This window comes from Nasonia vitripennis, assembly GCF_009193385.2.
Source record: "Nasonia vitripennis strain AsymCx chromosome 2 unlocalized genomic scaffold, Nvit_psr_1.1 chr2_random0010, whole genome shotgun sequence".
Classification (NCBI taxonomy): Eukaryota; Metazoa; Arthropoda; class Insecta; order Hymenoptera; family Pteromalidae; genus Nasonia; species Nasonia vitripennis.
Genome location: NW_022279617.1, coordinates 2,836,541 through 2,855,069, shown reverse-complemented (window position 1 = coordinate 2,855,069; position 18,529 = coordinate 2,836,541). Strand labels below are relative to the sequence as shown.

The window sequence follows — 18,529 nt, the reverse complement described above, 5'->3', positions numbered from 1 at the left end:
CTGAGTAAAACAAATCCAAACCCGTTTTTTTTTCATTAATTTTTTCTACGATTTTAAATTAAAAAAACCAAAATTCTACAAGATCGTCGAAACCAAATTGACGAAAAATAAAAACGTAACCGGGTAAGGAAATTGCTTATATAAACTGTTCTTAAACGTGCTTGCAAGATAGGCTATTATTTTACTCAGGCGTTGAACGTTGTGATCGGTCATAATATATTTATATCAATATTTTATTCACCTTCCTCGGTAAGGTCACTGTAATCCAGGTCTACCTTGTAGAACAACGACATCGCCATTTCCCAGACCTCGTTCTTGTCAGACTCTGGTTTCTCTGCAGATCTTCTCTTTCTGCCGTAGCCAATTTTGCCATTACTGCATTCGATCTGCCAAGGAAAACAAGAAAAAAGTCATTTCGCAATGCCCCTTGATTTAGAACTTCTTTTATTTTCATACTTTTGAAAATACTTCTAACAAAAAAAGTGGAAAATAAAAATTAACAAAAAAGAAAAATGAAAAACAAACAGTTGTAACAGCCCAAGCCAAACAAGCACCTCCTCCACTACATCTCAAGTTCAGAGTTCGACGAAGAGAAAGAGCGAAGTAGGCTGGCTGACGCGGGCGCCTATTTGCTTGGGCTAGATAAATTTCGCTGGCGCACAATGTCATTCGACAGCGTGTGTCAACGCCGAGATTGACTTACCCCGCGACATTTGCCCACACAAACGGTAACGGTACCGTGGAATTGCACGTAGCTGCTCTCCGGGAACTTAAAGGCGCGGAACTTGGCGGATAAGAAGTGGCCGTTCACCGTCTCGAAGTTTTCGAACAGATAAGGATCCACCGAGCACCTGAAAGTAAAAGTTTTTAGTGTTTTATGTAACTATAAGCTCTGCCTATTTCTTGGCTCGTTTGTCGTAGTTTTTTTCTCAAAGTCATCGCTGCCTTTTACTATTTTGCTAATGTCCAAGTAATTTTGACGCTTGATATTGACATGTTAAGTGTCCCATGATAAGGAAGTATGACAGTTTACGACTTCTTATTTGAGGCTTATAAAATGAAACAGTGATAAAATAATTTTTTAAAGAATTATATTTGATAAAATAAATGAAATTCTGATTACCCATTATAGATGATCGTTTCCTCCTGGGTCTTCGTATCGGTAACCTGCATGTGAGTCACTAAGAGTCCGTAAACTTTCGCAGCTTCCTCGCTCAGGTATATTTCCATTTGCAGTGGTGTTCCAGGTTTGACGTGCAATTCGTCTTTGACAATTCTGTTGCCTTGCCTGACGTTCCACAGCAGCTTTGGTTCCGATGCGTTACCAGTCAACATTCCCAGGACTGGCGTGTTTCTGTAACGGCCAATAAAAGATACAATTATAACTATTGAATACATCAAAATAGTTAATTAACATCAGGGTGTATAAGCGAACTAAATTACAATCGTGCAAAGAAAAACGTTTGCTCGTAGTATAAATGAGGTATCTCATGATCAACAACTTTTTAGCCGAACCGCTTCCTGAAGTTTCAATTACACCAATGGCCGTTATAGCGATCTAGGGGTTTTTTCGTCCAGGAAAATAAAATGTACATCTTAATAAGCTCGTGAGATATTTCGTTCCCTTAATTAAAGCGAAATCGCAAATACGATGGCGCACAGTTCATAAATACACGGCGATAATTGGGTAAAACAAGCAAACCAATGCAAGAGCCCCCTGACCAAAAGAAGAATCGTCAATATATAATTTGCTTACAACTTAACAGGTTCCCATATGCTGAAAGCTCGCTCGCGTAACAGAATGAGATCCGCGCAGGAAAGGGCAATGAGAAAGTCGATTTAACAAATCATCGTGTGCCTTATTAAAGACCGCTGAGAACAGAATCATCTCGACGTCCGCTGTGTAAGTTCTCGTTATGTGATAATTTATACCTGCCCTCGGTGCTTTATAACGCCTATATCTGCTCGTCTAGGGTCAAAACGAACAGAGTCTCGCCCAGATCAAACATCGATATACACGCTCTCAACGTCGGTTTAATTACGAAAACATCCGATCGCCTATCGTCATAACATTTGTAAAATACAATCTTTGGCTGACAAAGATACTCTCGGCCACGAGAACTAGAGAATCGTGCTCGTAAAGTCGGGGAGACATTTTGGGAAGAATAACATCCGATCGGAATTCTTATTTGCTGCGCTAACTGCGTGTAATGTAGGTAAAAATGTTTCTTATGTTTTTGCTTGGCTGTTCCATTACATCTCTCACAACATATACCGATATCCTGCGCGATCGACTCCAGCATAGCCGTTACAGGTGCCAACGCGATGATCGCGAAAAGAGCCGTATCGCTTGCAACTCATTATCGCCGATCGCGTACATCCACACCTCTTTTCCAACACACAAAAAAAAACAATATTGAATCAAAATTCCTTAGCCATGCACCGTCAGCCGCCAGGCGAGATTAGTCATTAGTCGCGGACTCCGGAGACGCGCGCGAGCCTTTGTAATAGATGAATTGGGCCCGACATTTTCCCTCGCGGAAAACGCGAGTCGAACACGTAGAGCAAGCGCGGACGCGGAGAGAAAGAAAGTCAGCGGCGAAGTCTTTGATCAGGGGCGCTCTCTCGGGCTCTCGCAGCGCGATCCTTGCTCCAATCTGCTCGGGCGTATTTATGGGCCGCGCGCGCTTCCGAGCCATCGAAAGGGAGGGACACGTATGTACACACGTGAGGACGAAGGGAATTCAAATCATCGATCGTCAGATGTGCAGGAAGAGAGAGGCTATCTGATGCATTGTAACGACGCGGGCAATCTTTTTTTTTTGCTATTTGAATCGCGGATCGAGAAATTTAATGGCGCCCCAAGAGAGATGTGTGGCTTTTTTTGACGGGGATGTATAAGGAGAGATGTAATGAAATCGGTTGCAAGATCGATAGCGCGCAAAACAATAATTGAGTGCGTGCGGCTGGTTTCGCGTAGTCGGAAGCTGTTGGGAATGATCGGTTTGAGATGTATGGAGGATAAGGGAACGTGTGAAATGAACAAATAACCGACGCAGAGCCGAAGTGATCGGATTCTCAATCGGGATAAAGGATCTTCAGAGCTGTGATATAGGAAATGGTCCATTCGGACTACGACAGTCGTCCAGCTATGCCTGTCCGTTCCTATACTTAAAAATAACGCTGTACGAATGACGACGATAATTCGCAGCCCTTATACTCCCCGTAACTCCGCCATCGAAAAAAAGTTCCCAAAAAAGTCGAACCCCCATATCTCGCGTAATCTCTGATACCTGCATCTCGGCTCCTCATTTCTCCGCGCGTAAGCGCAGACTCGCGCAGCGCAAAAGCAGCCAGTGGCGCGTGAGACACTCGGCCGGAGAGTCTCGCGCGCTCGCGCTAGAATATCGCCCCTGCTTTATCGCGATCGGCGCGTTTCCGACTAGGCTCAGATTTAGGATAGCGATTACGCTCTCCCGGCCCGTGGCGATTTATATTTCGAGCACAGGGGGCAGAGAAATACCTATATGCCGGAACGCGCTCGCGCCACGCGTGCTAGCACATATATTTATATTCTAATGAGCATAGTATACAGCCCGCGAGAAAGCCTCCCTGTGTACACGAGGCGTTTCGTATAATTCGCCGCGCGCGGAAAATGGAGCGAGTGTGCGCCTGCACCTATATAGAGCCTTTTCCCCAATGCGCGTATTTATATAGCTATAACGTATGACGTACACGGTACGACGCTGAGAGTGCGATGTATACACCCGATGCGCCTCGATTCTTTCTTTCTCCGACCCTCGCCGCGGTGTGCTCATCGGTGGCGAGACTTGACTTCTGACGGAGTCAGAGTCTTCTCCTGTCAGTTAACGTCGTTAGCACTTTTATTTTTTGCCGCCAACAGAGAGAGAGAGAGAGAGAGAGAGAGAGAGAGAGAGAGAGAGAGAGAGAGAGAGAGCGTTGTAGGGTACACTTCTTCGCGGCGTGTGCATGCTAAGTGTTTAATATTTATGCGCGGGGAAAATTGCAGGTTGGCTTATGAAACGTGTAAAGATAGCACTGATTATGAGCTCGGATCTACTCCGCGAGCTTTCAGTTGGATCAAACAGTCGCAATTAGCAGCCTTAATCCGAGACCTACTATCAGGGAGAAGGAGTATACTGCGCTAGGAAACTGGACGAACAATCTAACCGTTACTCGCGCACCCGAGATAAAACTTGGCACCAACTACAGCTATACTTGACACCTTGCTCCTCGCGATGCACATATACGCCGATAGAATCTCTAATTATTATTGAATAATTTCCCGCCAATGCCCTATCCAAAGCTAATCCGCAAAGTCGCTGAGAGGACAGTTATATTTCTCTCCATGGGATGATTCGACCCGCGTATCTCGGCGCATCTGCGCGTGATCTAGTTTTGCGCGATGATGCTCGTGCGAGTCATGCTTTCTTCGGCGAATCACCCCGGGTAGTCGGAGGAGGCTCGTTTTATCGGACGTCAGTCCGCGGTGTTGCAGGGAAACCGGGTTAGTCAGCTGTTCCGAGAGTTTTCTCTCTCTCTCTCTCTCTCTCTCTCTCTCTCTCTCTCTCGTGACTGATAGGCGAAAAACGGGAGATAATGCTAAGATGTAGCGATATTTAAAAGCCTTTCAAAATTCATACACGTCCGAGGAAAACGCTGCGCTTGTTGAGCGATGGAATAGTTGTACTCGGGGAGCGAGATTTGATGAGGAGAAGAGCTCTTAAACGATGATGAACAGCTGAAAGAACTCGAAAGCGTTAGTGTCAACAAGTGGTGTATGCGACACGAGAGAGGAGAGAAAATAGCGCTGAGAGCAAGCAGAACAGTCCCATATATTTGGACTAGGCCCGTATTAGGCCATCTTCGATGCGCTCTTATCTTACATTATATGGCGCATTAAAGTATAACGTAAGCGAAAAACCCTATACGTTCTGCTTTTACCCGAGACTTCGTTTGCATACATTTGTAAGACATTTTTCTAATCCACATTATACATTATACGAGCTGAATCACTCGTCTCGTCAATTTTCCCTGTTTTAACGAGCGCTGCACGTGCGCCGCATTCATATTATTAAGCCCGCCGAGAGTGATTTATTTTTTTCCGAAAGCCGCGCGTAAATGTCGCTAATGTCTTGACAAATTACGCACATCCCTTTAATAACCCTTAATGCACGGCAATCAACTGTACCCGAGGCTTAATATTCCTCACGAGCACGCAAATACGAAGCCGTAATCAGAATCATATGCACACAGGCCTGAGCAAACATCGCATATCATAAGAAAAAGGCCAGAAAAGCTGCTACCTCCACACCCGTCCGACAAAGCGAACAAAGAAAAACCCCTCTGCTCACACGCGGATCGCTCGATATCCGCCGCCGAGAGACAAAGGAACTCTCTCTCTCTCTCTCTCCTCTCTCTCTCTCTCCTCTCTCTCTCTCTCTCCTCTCTCTCTCTCTCTCCTCTCTCTCTCTCCTCTCTCTCTCTCTCTCTCTCTCTCTCTCTCTCTCTCTCTCTCTCTCTCTCTCTCCTCTCTTTCTCGTCCGTACTCGAATTAATTAAATGCATATTCGATTGCTAGCTGTATACCGTCGGCTAATATGTGCGCACAGCTGTATACCGCCGTCAGCGGCCGCGAGTCTTTTTTCCCTCCTCGGCGAGAGCGCGTCTCCTCTTTCTTTTCCCTCGCGATCGAGAAACGCGCGCTGCTCGTTAAAGCGAGATCTCGTGCGTAACGACCTTCCTTCGCGAAAGCCGCACTGAAAAGAAGACGCGAGGCTCTCTCGCATTGTCGCTCGTCGCTGCTGCCGCTGCTGCTGAGGGCAGGAAAAAAGAATTCGCGACATTATGCTGCGGGGAAATTGTTTTTTCTGCTGTCCTTGTGAGGGACTTGAGAGAGTATGTGCTCTATACAAAATCGGAGCCATGGGAGAGGAGTATGCGGTTTTAATTGAACGGATTCTCTAATCGTGACGCGCATTGTTGCTGTAAAAGGGCTTGGTTGTACCGCGAGGTTATTGTGACGAAGCTAATTGCTGGATTAATATATTGCTTCTTTAAGCATATGGGGAATCCTACAGAAAAATACACTTTTGTGACTTCACAGACGGCGAGAAAATAATGTTGTCACACAGATACGTAAGTATATTAATCGCGAGTTAATGGAATTATTTTGTAATTCTACTGATACCGAAATAGCTGTATATAATGCATGTTGTTTTTGTGAGCACATTTTTTTCTTCCTCCTAGGATAAGTTTTGTAATAATATTTTTTTCGAATCCTACTCTAAAAAAAGAGAGGAATCATCATTCTATTCGTTTACTGACTGGTCGTTGATTGGCCAATAAGATTACAAGATAGATGGCAGGACGCGCATGATAGTTCGTTACTAACCTATAAAAATGTTTAATATAAAGCAGAGCGCGCGGAGCGTGCATTGATCTTGCTAGTTTATTATAAAAACGCATTATATATATATATATATATATATATATATATATATATATATATATATATATATATATATATATATATATATATATATATATATATATATATATATATATATATATATATATATATATATATATATATATATATATATATAATACTTTTTGTTCAATATGTAGTTCGATTAATGAAAAAAATTACATTAATTGAAGTTTCTCATTAAGTTATTTTTTTTATATTGCAATTGCAGAACATTCTCAAATTTTCAGTTTGCAGGCTCTGCCTCAATCAGTTACGTCAGTGACGTAAGCTCGCGGCGCGTGATTAGATTAATACGCACTATTATATTATTTGCAAGAAAAAGATATGAGAGTCTTCACATGTTGCTAATATATCTAAAAAAACTAAACCATACATTGTGAATTACGATTAATAAACGAACGCATTTACCAATAATCTATTGTACTCATTTCATCGCCCCGATATTTTCGCAGCAATCGTGAACTTAACACCTCACGAAGAACAAAACCATCGACTCTTACATGTAACATTTGTACGATACTAGGAATGAAGGTAATACATCATCACGTTATTAGAGCCTGGAGACAACAAAGTTTTGTTTTACCCACGATCCTACTATGGTCTGGCACTCTACCACTGCGGATTCCGCATACTGGCACATCGCTAGCGCGGCGGAACTTTTTTCTCTACATGTATAATTAATACAATCGAATTAATTATAAAAATATTCTTGCACGACGTGCATGAGATATCCAAAATGCTTTGCATGTAGTTATTAAATCATCATTATCATTAATGCAAATTTTAACTTACAACGATCAGCCATGAAAAAAGTATCGGTACATATATATATATATATATATATATATATATATATATATATATATATATATATATATATATATATATATATACATTTAAAGTGATGAGTAAAAAATGATACTTTCCCTACTCAAGAAAGGGGATTAAAATTATCTGATCGTGCGAAACTTCCAATGCAAATTAACTTGCATCTGCTTCTAGCCGCACGCGCTATAAATAGATCGAAAAACTATAAATCCTTGACGTGTACGGCGAAAGCTATACTGTCACTACAAAGTTTATACTGAGTAGTTGTTCGAAGAGCTTGAGTTTTTAGTCTACTTATCGATGTATTATGCGCTTCGACGGAATTGTTAAATTGGTTATAAATTCTTTGATCGAAAAAAAGATTATCCACACCCTGATTGTTAATTTTATCGTAAATTCGTTTCCGCTTCACTGCACCACCTTGGATAATTAAAATAGTATATTGTGAAACTAGGGGGGAAAATTGGCTTTTTCTAGCGAGGGTGATGTTTTGAGCACGAGTGGGAGTCGAGGGCGCCGTTAGGAAAAGCGAGTCTGAAAAAGCCACTCCCCCCTTGTTGCACACCGTACTTTTTATGATAAGTGGAATGGGAAATCGAGGACTTTTCAAAGTAAAACAATAGTATATTGAAAATTTTCAAAATTTCAAAAATTTTGAAAATTTTGAAAATACTTATATAGACACACACATCCATCGGATAGGCTGCGGAGTAAGGAAAAAACTACTTCCTTGGAAGAAAAAAAACTTTTTCCTTCCAAGGGAGTAGTTTTTTCCCGCTGCTAAGACAAACTCGATTTTTCATTCATCTTACATGCATGGAAAATGGCCTTTTTCGTGCACGTATGATAAAAAATTTTTATTTTATTTTTTATTTTTATCAAAGTTTTTTTTTAAGGTTTTTATCATGCAATATATAAGTCACGCTTACTTTTGCTGCAAGGTACTAGAATTACTTTAAAATTTACAATAAAAAAATGTATGCTACATTCTTATCGGAGCCCGACTTTATTATACACATAACACAGGTGTTTGATAAAAATCCTCTTCATTTCTATATCTGATCATAAATCGTGTGTATATCGCAATTCAAGGTATACAATTTCAAAAGCATTCCAAGTAAGAATAAAAAACATTGCTACGGTTAGCTTTCACAAACAAATCTATAACGCGTATAATTGCTCCCTCATACATATTTTTGCCCCCATCACACGCTACATAAAGTTGGCATTGTTGTCGGTAATTGCCTAGCGCGCATTACACGCGAAAATGCGCCTCACTTATGCAAATAAATAACTCGGACAAAACCTTCGATTTCCGCGTTGAAGAAGCGTAGCACCATATACCATCCATCGATGGAAACGTTTTTTACACCATCAGGCGGTCATATCTCACCGGACAGAATCAATCTGAACGGCGGCTCTCCGGCTGGTATACTGTTATATATCGTTTAGCCTGAGTAGGAATGGAAAAAATGAACTGCGGCAAAAAGCGATCGAGCAGCTCTCTATCTTCCGACTCGTCGCAGAATAGCTCTCGCTCGATTTTTGTCATCTCTTTCTTGTGTGTACACTACATGTGTGTGTGTGTGTGTGTGTGTGTGTGTGTGTAGATGAGCTACTGCCTCTGCTGTTTTACCTGCAGCACGCACGAGAGGAGGTCGTGAATTAAAAAGCGCATGAAGAAACTGACTGGGAAAAAAGTCTTGCTTAGAAAGGAATTCTTCAGTCGACCTGCGACACGACAGCCGCGAGCAGTGAGATTCATGCGTACGCTCCCCTGCGCGTTACGTCACGCTTGGACAGCGGCGAGATTAAGAACTTTCCGTTCTCTATTGCGATGCACTGGAGCTTCAAATTCAAGAGATTGCTCGCACAGTCCGCGACCATTGTGTGGGAGAGAAATTGAATAGGATTCGAATCGAAAAATATTATTTCCACGAAATATTCGAGCGAAAAAGTAAAAGCAAACATTCGCCTCGTTCTCCAAAATGGCGCAGTAATTTCATTGTCTGTTGCTCGCAAGCGAGGTCATCGCACACTCGCGATACACACAAGCAAGTGAGTACCCATCAACATGAGTTGCGTGTATAACCTCCGCTATTTCTGCGCAAGGTCAGCTCGTAAAAGTGTTAAGTTCTCGCTTGCTCTCGTGCGCGGAGAGTTCAGTGTCAAAATCCTCACGTTTCATCGCCGAGTCCAAGTACCTTATTCTCTGTTCGCGCGTAGGTACTTATGAGTGTGTAGGTACACATCTGGAGATTTGCGCGCGCGGAGCCGTTCGTTTCTTGCGTGGTTCCGTTTGACTTCCGGGTGACGTGATTATAGAGCTGGTGAAGGGCGTAAAAATAGCGAGAGCGAGTAGCAGCTACTCGTATGCACACTTAGCCTAATGTCTACTTTAACGCGAAGATCCGTTTCTAATGATTGCCTCTTATTGTTTTTGCCCGGTCTCTTACGTGTGTTTGCGTAAGCGTCCTTCTTCTACCGCTGATTTTCTCTTCCCCGGCATTTTTCTCCTTTTTCCCGTTGTTTTTTCTTCCTTCCGCGCACCGACCTTTGTCTGTGTTTGTGTGTGTGTTATTACTTTTTCACATTCACTGATTATACCAGCGAGTTTTTTTAGCCTCGCTTTTGTGAATGAAGCGTTACAGTCATGACCGATCTAAGGAGTCCAATTAACAAGAGACCCGCCGCCATGTTGTGGCGCGTAAAGCAAAGTTATTGTGTCCGGCGACTGTACCTTCAAGCAATTCGGTAACATTTGAAGAATATTTCACGGAAGATATGTGGAATATTTCTGAATTATTTCAGGTGAAATATTTTATTAAATTTTTCAGAAATATTTCTGAATTATCATTTCACTAGTAACTTATAGTGATTATTAAACTTAGAAACATTTCAGAAGTGTTTCTCAAATCTAGGAAAGAAATATTTTATGAAAGCTTTCTTGAATGGTCCGGAATTATATTACTGCAATTTTTCCAGTAACTATTAAACACAGAAATAATTCTGAAAGAAATCAGAATTATTTTAAAGAAATATATTTTGGAAGCTTGCTTAAATATTCCAGAATTATTTCAAATACAAATTTCAGGAGACTACGAGCTAAGAAATAATTTTGAAATGTTGCTTAAATCTAGGAAAGAAATATTTTATGAGTTTTCTGGAATATTCCAGAATTGTTATACTGAAAATTTTCCGGTGAAGATTAAACGCTGAAAGAATTACGAAATAATTCAGAAATATTTTAAAGAAATTTTATGGAAGTTTTCTGGAATGTTCCGGAATTATTTTACTGCAAATTTTCCAGTAAATATTAAACACTGAAATAATTCAGAAATAAATCAGAAATATTTTAAAGAAATATGTTACGGAAGCTTGCTTAAATATTCCAGAATTATTTCAAATACAAATCCCAGGAGACTGCGTGCCACAAAATAATTTAGAAACATTTCAGAAATATTTCAAGGAAATATTTCATGAGAGATTTGCAAGGCGGGGCATTTTATGAAATGATATTATTGCAGTAATATTTCTGAAATATTTCGTGAAAAATTTCAGAAATATTTCTGAATTCTTTCAAAAAATATTTCAATATAGGAATTCGAGGGACATAACATTATTTCAGAAATATTTCGTCGAAAGATTCCTGGAAGATTTCAAATATTTCGTTCCAATATTTCGGAAATATTTCGGAAATATTTCATGCTGTGTGGGAAAGGTATGAAACACGGATACTTTATTTGCACGATATTAATACTGTGGAGTTAATTTTCGTTCAACATGACAAGTGCAATAAAATATGTAGTATATTTGTAATGTAAACTTTGAGCGGCTGACTTTGGTTTTTTTGAACAAATTTTAATCGCGACTAAATAAACATTATCAACCATCGGCAGACTGGTCATCATGACGTTAGTATTCAAGTGGCTTTTCCTTCTGAGTCTGGCGTACAGCGTTCAGATTGTAGTATTTGCTGACCATTTCGATAGTGCTGAGCCCGACATAGTATATTTTTTTCCAAGCCCGGTTGTCGTGTTTCGTAGAGCGATGCAAATTTGGCAGGTATAACAAAAAGTTAGGTTGCTGTTGGACAAGTCAAGTCAACCGACGGATAACAGGAAATTGGACGAAATTTTAAGTAAAATGGAACAACTGTCGGTCAATATATATAACCCGATAAGCACACTTTAAAAAAAAAAACATTCATAAAGAATTTTTGAATGTCCGCATTAAATAAAGACTTATAGTATAAAAAAAGTATTCATAAAGTAATCTTTATAAACAAATTTCTGAAATGTAAAAGGTTATCAACTGAAAGTAAAGTATTTCATAGTCGTGTGAAAAGTATTCATAAAGTATTCTTGATGAATGAACATTTATATCATGAATATCAAGAACTAGTGGACTTTCTACAAACTCAACACTCGGTCTCAGAAAACGCCACTTTACTTTTATTACTGAATAATTATATATTTTGATCTGCAATCATTCATTGCTTGTCATGTATTTATTTATTATTAATTAGCCCATAAGTAAATATAATTAATATATCAGATCTGAAATCCGGTGTATAAGAATTCGATTTAGGTAAATGGTCAGCGCACTCAACTGCCGTACCGAAGTTCAAGGTTCGATTCCCGTCACCGTCAAAAACTTTTAATTTCTTAATTATATTTCTTTTAATATATGAATAACATTAATAACAATAATAATACCTATACAACGCGTGTGCAACATTTTAACGAAAATTAAATTCTTTAAAAGCAAGAATTATTTATGATTACTTTATGAATGATTTATGATTTCTTTAGTGGTAACAATTAATCCATGCTAACTACTAAGGAATACTTGGTGATTACTGTATGACTTCTGTTTTGGTACCAGAGCATCTGCTGCGAAATTTCATTTAAAACATGATAATTCTCTATGAATGTTTCTGAAGCGGACATTCGTTAAAACCTGAAGCTATCATTAAGAATTCTATGAAAATACTTATTCAAAAAAAGCATTCACTAAGAATTCATTACAATTTTTATAAAATTTCCCAAGGCTGATCGGGAAGATTCGTATATAAGGAGATCGAGTTGGACAGCAAACTGAAGGATATCTACGAGTACTCTGGTAAAATCAACTACGCCTTTCATTTGTTTCTATTGTACAGCAATACTTCAATCAGACATGAAAATGAGACTATACGAAAATTCTACGATGTGCTGACCGATCTCGGCGATAGTGGAATGCGTGCGCACCTGTCAGGTAGATGCCGGTTCAGATGTCATTGCAACCCTTGCTGATCACGCACAGGTTAATTGATCTCACCCACGAGCTTCACTTATATTTTTTCAGAGTGAACATTTGAGATATAAAAGGGAGCAATCTTCATTGCAATTGATCAATCATCTCTACAATACTATCATACTTGCCGAAGTGAAGGCAGTGATCATAAGCCATTATGCATACAATTTATACAGACTACCTAATGGTACGTTTAACACTACATGGAACTCGTGTTTTTTATTCGTGCTTGGAAACTGATTCTAGAAACTTTTCTCTGACTACAGACACGATTTCATTTAGAACGGAATTAAATTAAAGAGTACATTGTCGACTCTTGGGAAAGAATAACTTTGCTAATACCAAAGTTTAAGAGTTACATGGATGTGGCCGACCGTGACATATGGAGATGTGACCCTCATCAGCACATAAAAGGTGATACAGAATAGTTTTATCATAATCATGAGTAACTTTAAAAGTTATCAATGAGTTAACGAAGTCGGTAATTTAGGTTCAACCCATATCGAGCTATCTACAATCTTTAATAAAGTAGCTAGAAAAGAAGCTAAGTTTGGATATGTAAAGAATAGTGATGGTTGAATTCGGCCATCAATGGGCAAAGGTACTTGTGAAGATCGCACAAAAGGCTATGAGTAATCAGCGCGCTATGGTATTGTTCAAGATTGCTGGAATTCAAATGATAAAAACGTAGAAGTTTGCATGGCGGTACGTAATACTGCAAAAACCTTACTTGTCGAAAATGTAAATAATAATTTTTTTTCATTTTAGGAATCCGGTAGTAATCGTAGATATAAGTATGTCGAATTAAAGGACACTACAAAATTATATGGTACAAAAATTTCCTGCTACAATCTTAAACATTTAAAAGGAACGAAATTAGGATCTGAGTGGGAGGAATTCGATGTTTGCTGGTGTTCCTGCGAGGAAGACAAAATAGACTCTACACGTTATTTTAGTTTGAGACCTATGTTACTTCAAATATTGGTAAAAATAAGTAAGTTGCGCTATGATATTTGTGGTTGATTACATTTTTTAGTTCTGTTTTATTTTATTTGAATTTAATCAAACTCAGAGTGATAACTGGGGTGAAATTTGTGGAAAAAAAACATGTTCATCCATTTACAAATTCAGCAAGGTTGCCTTTATGAATATGGTAACATTGCCCAAGAAAGTGTCGATTGAAAGCCACTCAAGTCAGTCAATCCTTTTGACAAAGCATCAGTCGATGGTAAGGGCTACCACAAGATAACTTCCGACGCTAGAAGAGTCAATATAGAGAGTCTGGAAGCTCCTGCCAACTGTGCACTCACGGGCTTAAAATTTATGTTTGAAGAGGGCGCCATGAAACTTTCGATTTACTATAACACACCGACCGACTTTAGGTCCGGCAAATTAGCCAAAGAACAAGTAAAATGGCATACGATTCGGATTCCAAGCGGCTACAAAGAAAGGTATACAGTTCTTTGAACAAATGTGAAATTTCGAGCAGTAATTTTTTTTTTTTTTACGTGGCATTTGGAACTCGAAAGTTCATCGCCTCATCTACGCAAGCCTTCCACGCTGCCCTATCTTGTGTCAACCCCACCCAAGATGCACCTCTCCGATCGACACCTACCCGTCCTATTTCTACTAGATCCGCTTTTACGTTGTCCTCCCATCTACGTCTAGGTCGCGTTACCATCGGCCTGCCCTTCATGACACGCGCTGCCGTACAGTCGTCTCCCAATCTCGCTACGTACCCTGCCCATCCCAATCTGCGCGATTTTATTATTCTGTTAATATTTGGTGACGCGTACAGATTGTGTAACTCATCATTGTGTAGTCTCCTCCATTCTCCGGTTTCCTCATCTTTCTTCGGCCCGTATATTTTTCGCAAGACTTTATTTTCAAATACCCTAAAACGGTTGTCCGCCTGCTTAGTGAGAGCCCACGTTTCGCACCCGTACAGAACCACCGGCAGTATTATTGTCCTGTATATTCTTATTTTAACGTTTTTAGACAACAGCCTCGACTTAAGTAAATTACTCACGGTGTAGAAGCAATCATTACCCGAATGGAGTCTCTTATTTATTTCGACATTAATCTCGTTTCTATCATTTATGGTCGTACCCAGATACCTGAATTCGCTAACCTTTTCAAAAGTAAAATTCCCAACTCTGAGATCTTCCTCCCCTCTGCAGATGCCTAGCTTATCCACAATCATGTTTTTGATTCACTCACTTCTAACCCTGTATACTCCACCGCTTTTATGAGGATTTCCGCGTTTCTTGCTACCGTTTCCCTACAATCCCCCAGTATATCCAAATCATCTGCGTAGCCTAGTATCTGCATTGTTCCATTAAGCGTTGCGCCCAGCTGGCTAACCTGCATTTTTCTAACGGCATACTCTAACGTTAAGTTGAACAGCACCGTAGAGAGCCCATCCCCTTGTTTTAAACCATAGCGTATCATGAAGGGTTCTGATACATTACCGCCTACTCGGACCTTTCCCGTGCTTCCGTTCAGACATATTTGAATTAATCTCACGAGTTTTTTCGGTACACCGAGAAGTACTAGAATTTGATACATTTTGCTTCGCTTAATAGAGTCGTACGCTTTTTTAAAATCTATAAATAGTTGGTGTATGGTTTCGCAAAATTCCCACTTTTTCTCTAACAACTGTCTTATGGTAAACATTTGATCGCTCGTCGATCTGTTGCGCCAAAATCCGCACTGATAATCTCCTACTATATCTTCCGCGAATGGAGTGAGTCTAGCTTGTATTACGTTTGACAGAACTTTATAGCACGTTGCTAAAAATGAGATACCCCTATAGTTATTGCAGTCTGTCTTATCCCCCTTTTTAAAAATCGATATGATAGATTCCTTCCAATTTTCGGGTATTGTTTCATTTTTCCAGATGGCACATACTAGTTTATAGATTTTGAAAGTGAGCTCGACGCCCCCATATTTGAGTAACTCAGCTGGTATAGAGTAATTTCCCGCGGCTTTGTTGTTTTTTAGTTTTTTAGTCGCGGCCTCTACTTCTTGGTAGCTCGGTTCCTGCACGTGGGGTTCAGCAGTGTGAATTTCGTCCCCTAATGCTTCGCTATTTTCGTGCACGTTTAATAATTTATCGAAATAATTTTTCCACAGCGACAGTAATTCGTTGTCATTTGTTACGAGGTCCCCGTTTTCGTCCTTCATCAATTGCGCTCTACTCCTAAAACCCTTTCTGATGGCGTTAATCCCTCTGTACATTTCGCGGGGGTTATTTTCCTTACTGTTAGTTTCTATTCTCCTAATAAGATTCTTTTGATACTCCCGCTTCTTATTTCTGTAGATCGCGCTCGTCTTTTCCCTTACGTTAGAATACTCTTCTACGGTCCTATCGCTTCTATTTTGTAAGCTATCTAATTTAGCCTTTTTGCGCCTTTCAAACCAGAGTTCGCACTCTTCGTCAAACCATGGTTTGCTCTTTGGCTTTTTCTTTTTACCCAGTACTTTGTTCGCGGCCTCTTTTACCGTTTTTTCGATGTCCCCCCATAAGCTATTCGGTTCGTCATTCCCCTCCGGCGATGTGTTTGCTTCTTCAAGTGCCTGAAACCTGTTATTAATCTATTTTAGCATTGAAATCGCCTAATACTATTCTTGTGTCGTAAATTTCGAGCAGTAATACTAAACAAATTTCCGAAATTACAGTAGACGCCAAATAAAGTTCAGAAATGATCCGCCTTTTTATCGATTAAACGTACCAATGGTCAACGAGCAAAAAGCCTGGATCTACTTTACTACAAGCTCACTTGAATCGGACCTCGGCAGCATTCATCGACAGCCAGGAGATTACTTCGACACCTGTTGTCTTACTCTTGAGTACAGGTCTTGTCTAGAAGGGTGCAAACTACTCATCAGGCTTTATCACGCTAAAACTTCAGATGTACAACTACGCAGAACACCTCCAAAATGGAGGGGACCGTAATACACTGGACAGATTTCTGCAGAACTATGATAAAATGCTTTCGAATAAAAATAAACGTCTTGATAAAGGTAACAAATCTGGCTAAAATGTATGGAGCATCATACCTCCGATAATAGTTTTATAATAATTATTTTAACAAATGAAAGTTGATCGAACAAATTTGATTTGTTTTTAGTGAAATAATCACTTACATTATATTTCTTAAGTTTTTGTATCAGATGTATCAATAAAAATAAGCATAACAATGATAGAGCGATAATTATGAGTACATGAATTCACACAACTATCTCACAGATAAAATATATATGGTGCAGATTATTGTAAGTCATTACTTCTGTTTTATAATGTTTTATAATGCAATGACCCGCCATTATATCGTTATAATCAGGTATATAATGGTGGGTCGCTGAAGAACTATATTTCAACTTTATTCATCTGCTGTCACGCCAAATTATGAATCGTAATTAACACACAAGATCAAGGGTATTTTCTAGCCGAGAGAATATTACATTGCAGTGTTGCAGTTGCGATTAGTTCTTTCGAGCCAGGAGATCTGAACCTACGATCTACACAAGATGATGCATTATTCAGCTAAATATTAGAAGTTGAAGAGATAGTCATCGTAACAAGAGCAAGGTTCAAGACAATTAGCCTCATGGGAATACAATCGTCAAACGATGCCTTATAACTCAAATTCTTTTATTGCATCAAACCACTACTGCTGCTATACCCTATCGAATTCATCCTTTCATTGCACTAAATCACTAAAGCTTTACACCATCACTTAAGGTGCCTGGTAATTACAGCCGAAAATACACCTGTATACACCTAACGGATATTTCTCATAATATCAATAAATCACGAAATCGTTATCAAGCTTACTCATTTTCACGAAAAATCAGTAGTATTTAAACGTACGCTATCTAAAGATTTCTATCTCTAGCCTTTTTCTCCGTTTTTATCGCCTAAATGACCTACTGTATTTCAAATAACCAATTAAACACTAGGTAATCCTTCTTTCGCTGTAAGGCTCCAGGCAAATGCGTGATTTACGACCACAGGGCAAAATTTATGCAAAGCCACATTAAAGGCATTTTTCCTCGCTCATCCCCGACATTCCGCACCTCAAGTCTCGACGCGTGTAACGCCTCTGTAAGATTTTTCTCCTTTTCACATTTTCAGTACGGCTCGATTCATAATTATTCCTCGCGTTATACACACTGTCTACGGCCCAGTAAAATTTCCCTTCGATATACGCCGCCGTATGCTAATGTAGCTGCGCAAGTATCGATATAAGCCAGACGCGCGCGCGCGTATGAAAAGACAGGAAAGAGGAGAGACAAAAAGGATGTGCGGTGACTCACGCGTCGGCTTCGAAGTCTTCCGGTAAGACGCTCCTCCGCACCGCCGTGTGGTTGTTGTTGTTCGAGAGTTTCGGCTCGTGGACAATCACCTCGGTAATGCTGCACTTGACCGCGAACGTATGCTTGCTGTTATCCGACGGCTCTTCGACTATTATCCGGTGATAGTACATCTTCTGACCCTGTATACAGAACAGAACGAGGTTGAAGAGTATGCGTCATAATAACAATAAACTGCGGCAGCACCGGCAGCAATGTATATTCGAGGCATGCATTTTCATTGGGGGTTTTATGAAGGAAACTTGAGCTCGTACGCTCGCTATACTCGTGTGGACTTACCGTGAGCTTATTGGTGATCCTCATGACCCCGCAGCGAGACATGTCCTTCTCCAGCAGCGACAATCTGAACGTGGCTATACCGTTGCCGAGTTTCGGCTTGCACGCCTCGTCTGCAAATGGAAAAGTCATGCGGTGCATTTATATTTATGATGTGTCTGCCGCCGCCTCGTATCTATGGGCCCTCTAATGAGGAATCGGCTCGCGGGGCTCTCTATGTATGCCTATACCCCC

At 40.0% G+C, this 18,529-nt stretch overlaps 1 protein-coding gene and 1 long non-coding RNA gene across 4 annotated transcripts in view; one reads left to right on the top strand and one right to left on the bottom strand.

The window, feature by feature from the left end:
* The window catches only part of LOC100121010, a 53,751-nt gene that overhangs the window by 2,456 nt on the left and 32,766 nt on the right, over window positions 1-18,529 (bottom strand). For all 3 annotated transcript variants that reach the window (XM_001604547.6, XM_008212886.4, XM_016982895.3), the window contains 5 exons: window positions 18,299-18,408; window positions 17,963-18,141; window positions 1,124-1,354; window positions 704-851; window positions 242-386 (listed from right to left, as the gene is read on the bottom strand). In XM_001604547.6, the coding sequence (XP_001604597.2) occupies window positions 242-386; window positions 704-851; window positions 1,124-1,354; window positions 17,963-18,141; window positions 18,299-18,408 (813 nt within the window). The remainder of the gene's footprint in view (window positions 1-241; window positions 387-703; window positions 852-1,123; window positions 1,355-17,962; window positions 18,142-18,298; window positions 18,409-18,529) is intronic.
* On the top strand, window positions 8,725-16,857 carry LOC107980730. The gene is made up of 8 exons (XR_004226908.2): window positions 8,725-9,400; window positions 12,395-12,601; window positions 12,692-12,827; window positions 12,907-13,054; window positions 13,131-13,345; window positions 13,409-13,634; window positions 13,713-14,091; window positions 16,322-16,857. It is a non-coding gene; the product is annotated as an uncharacterized LOC107980730 (long non-coding RNA).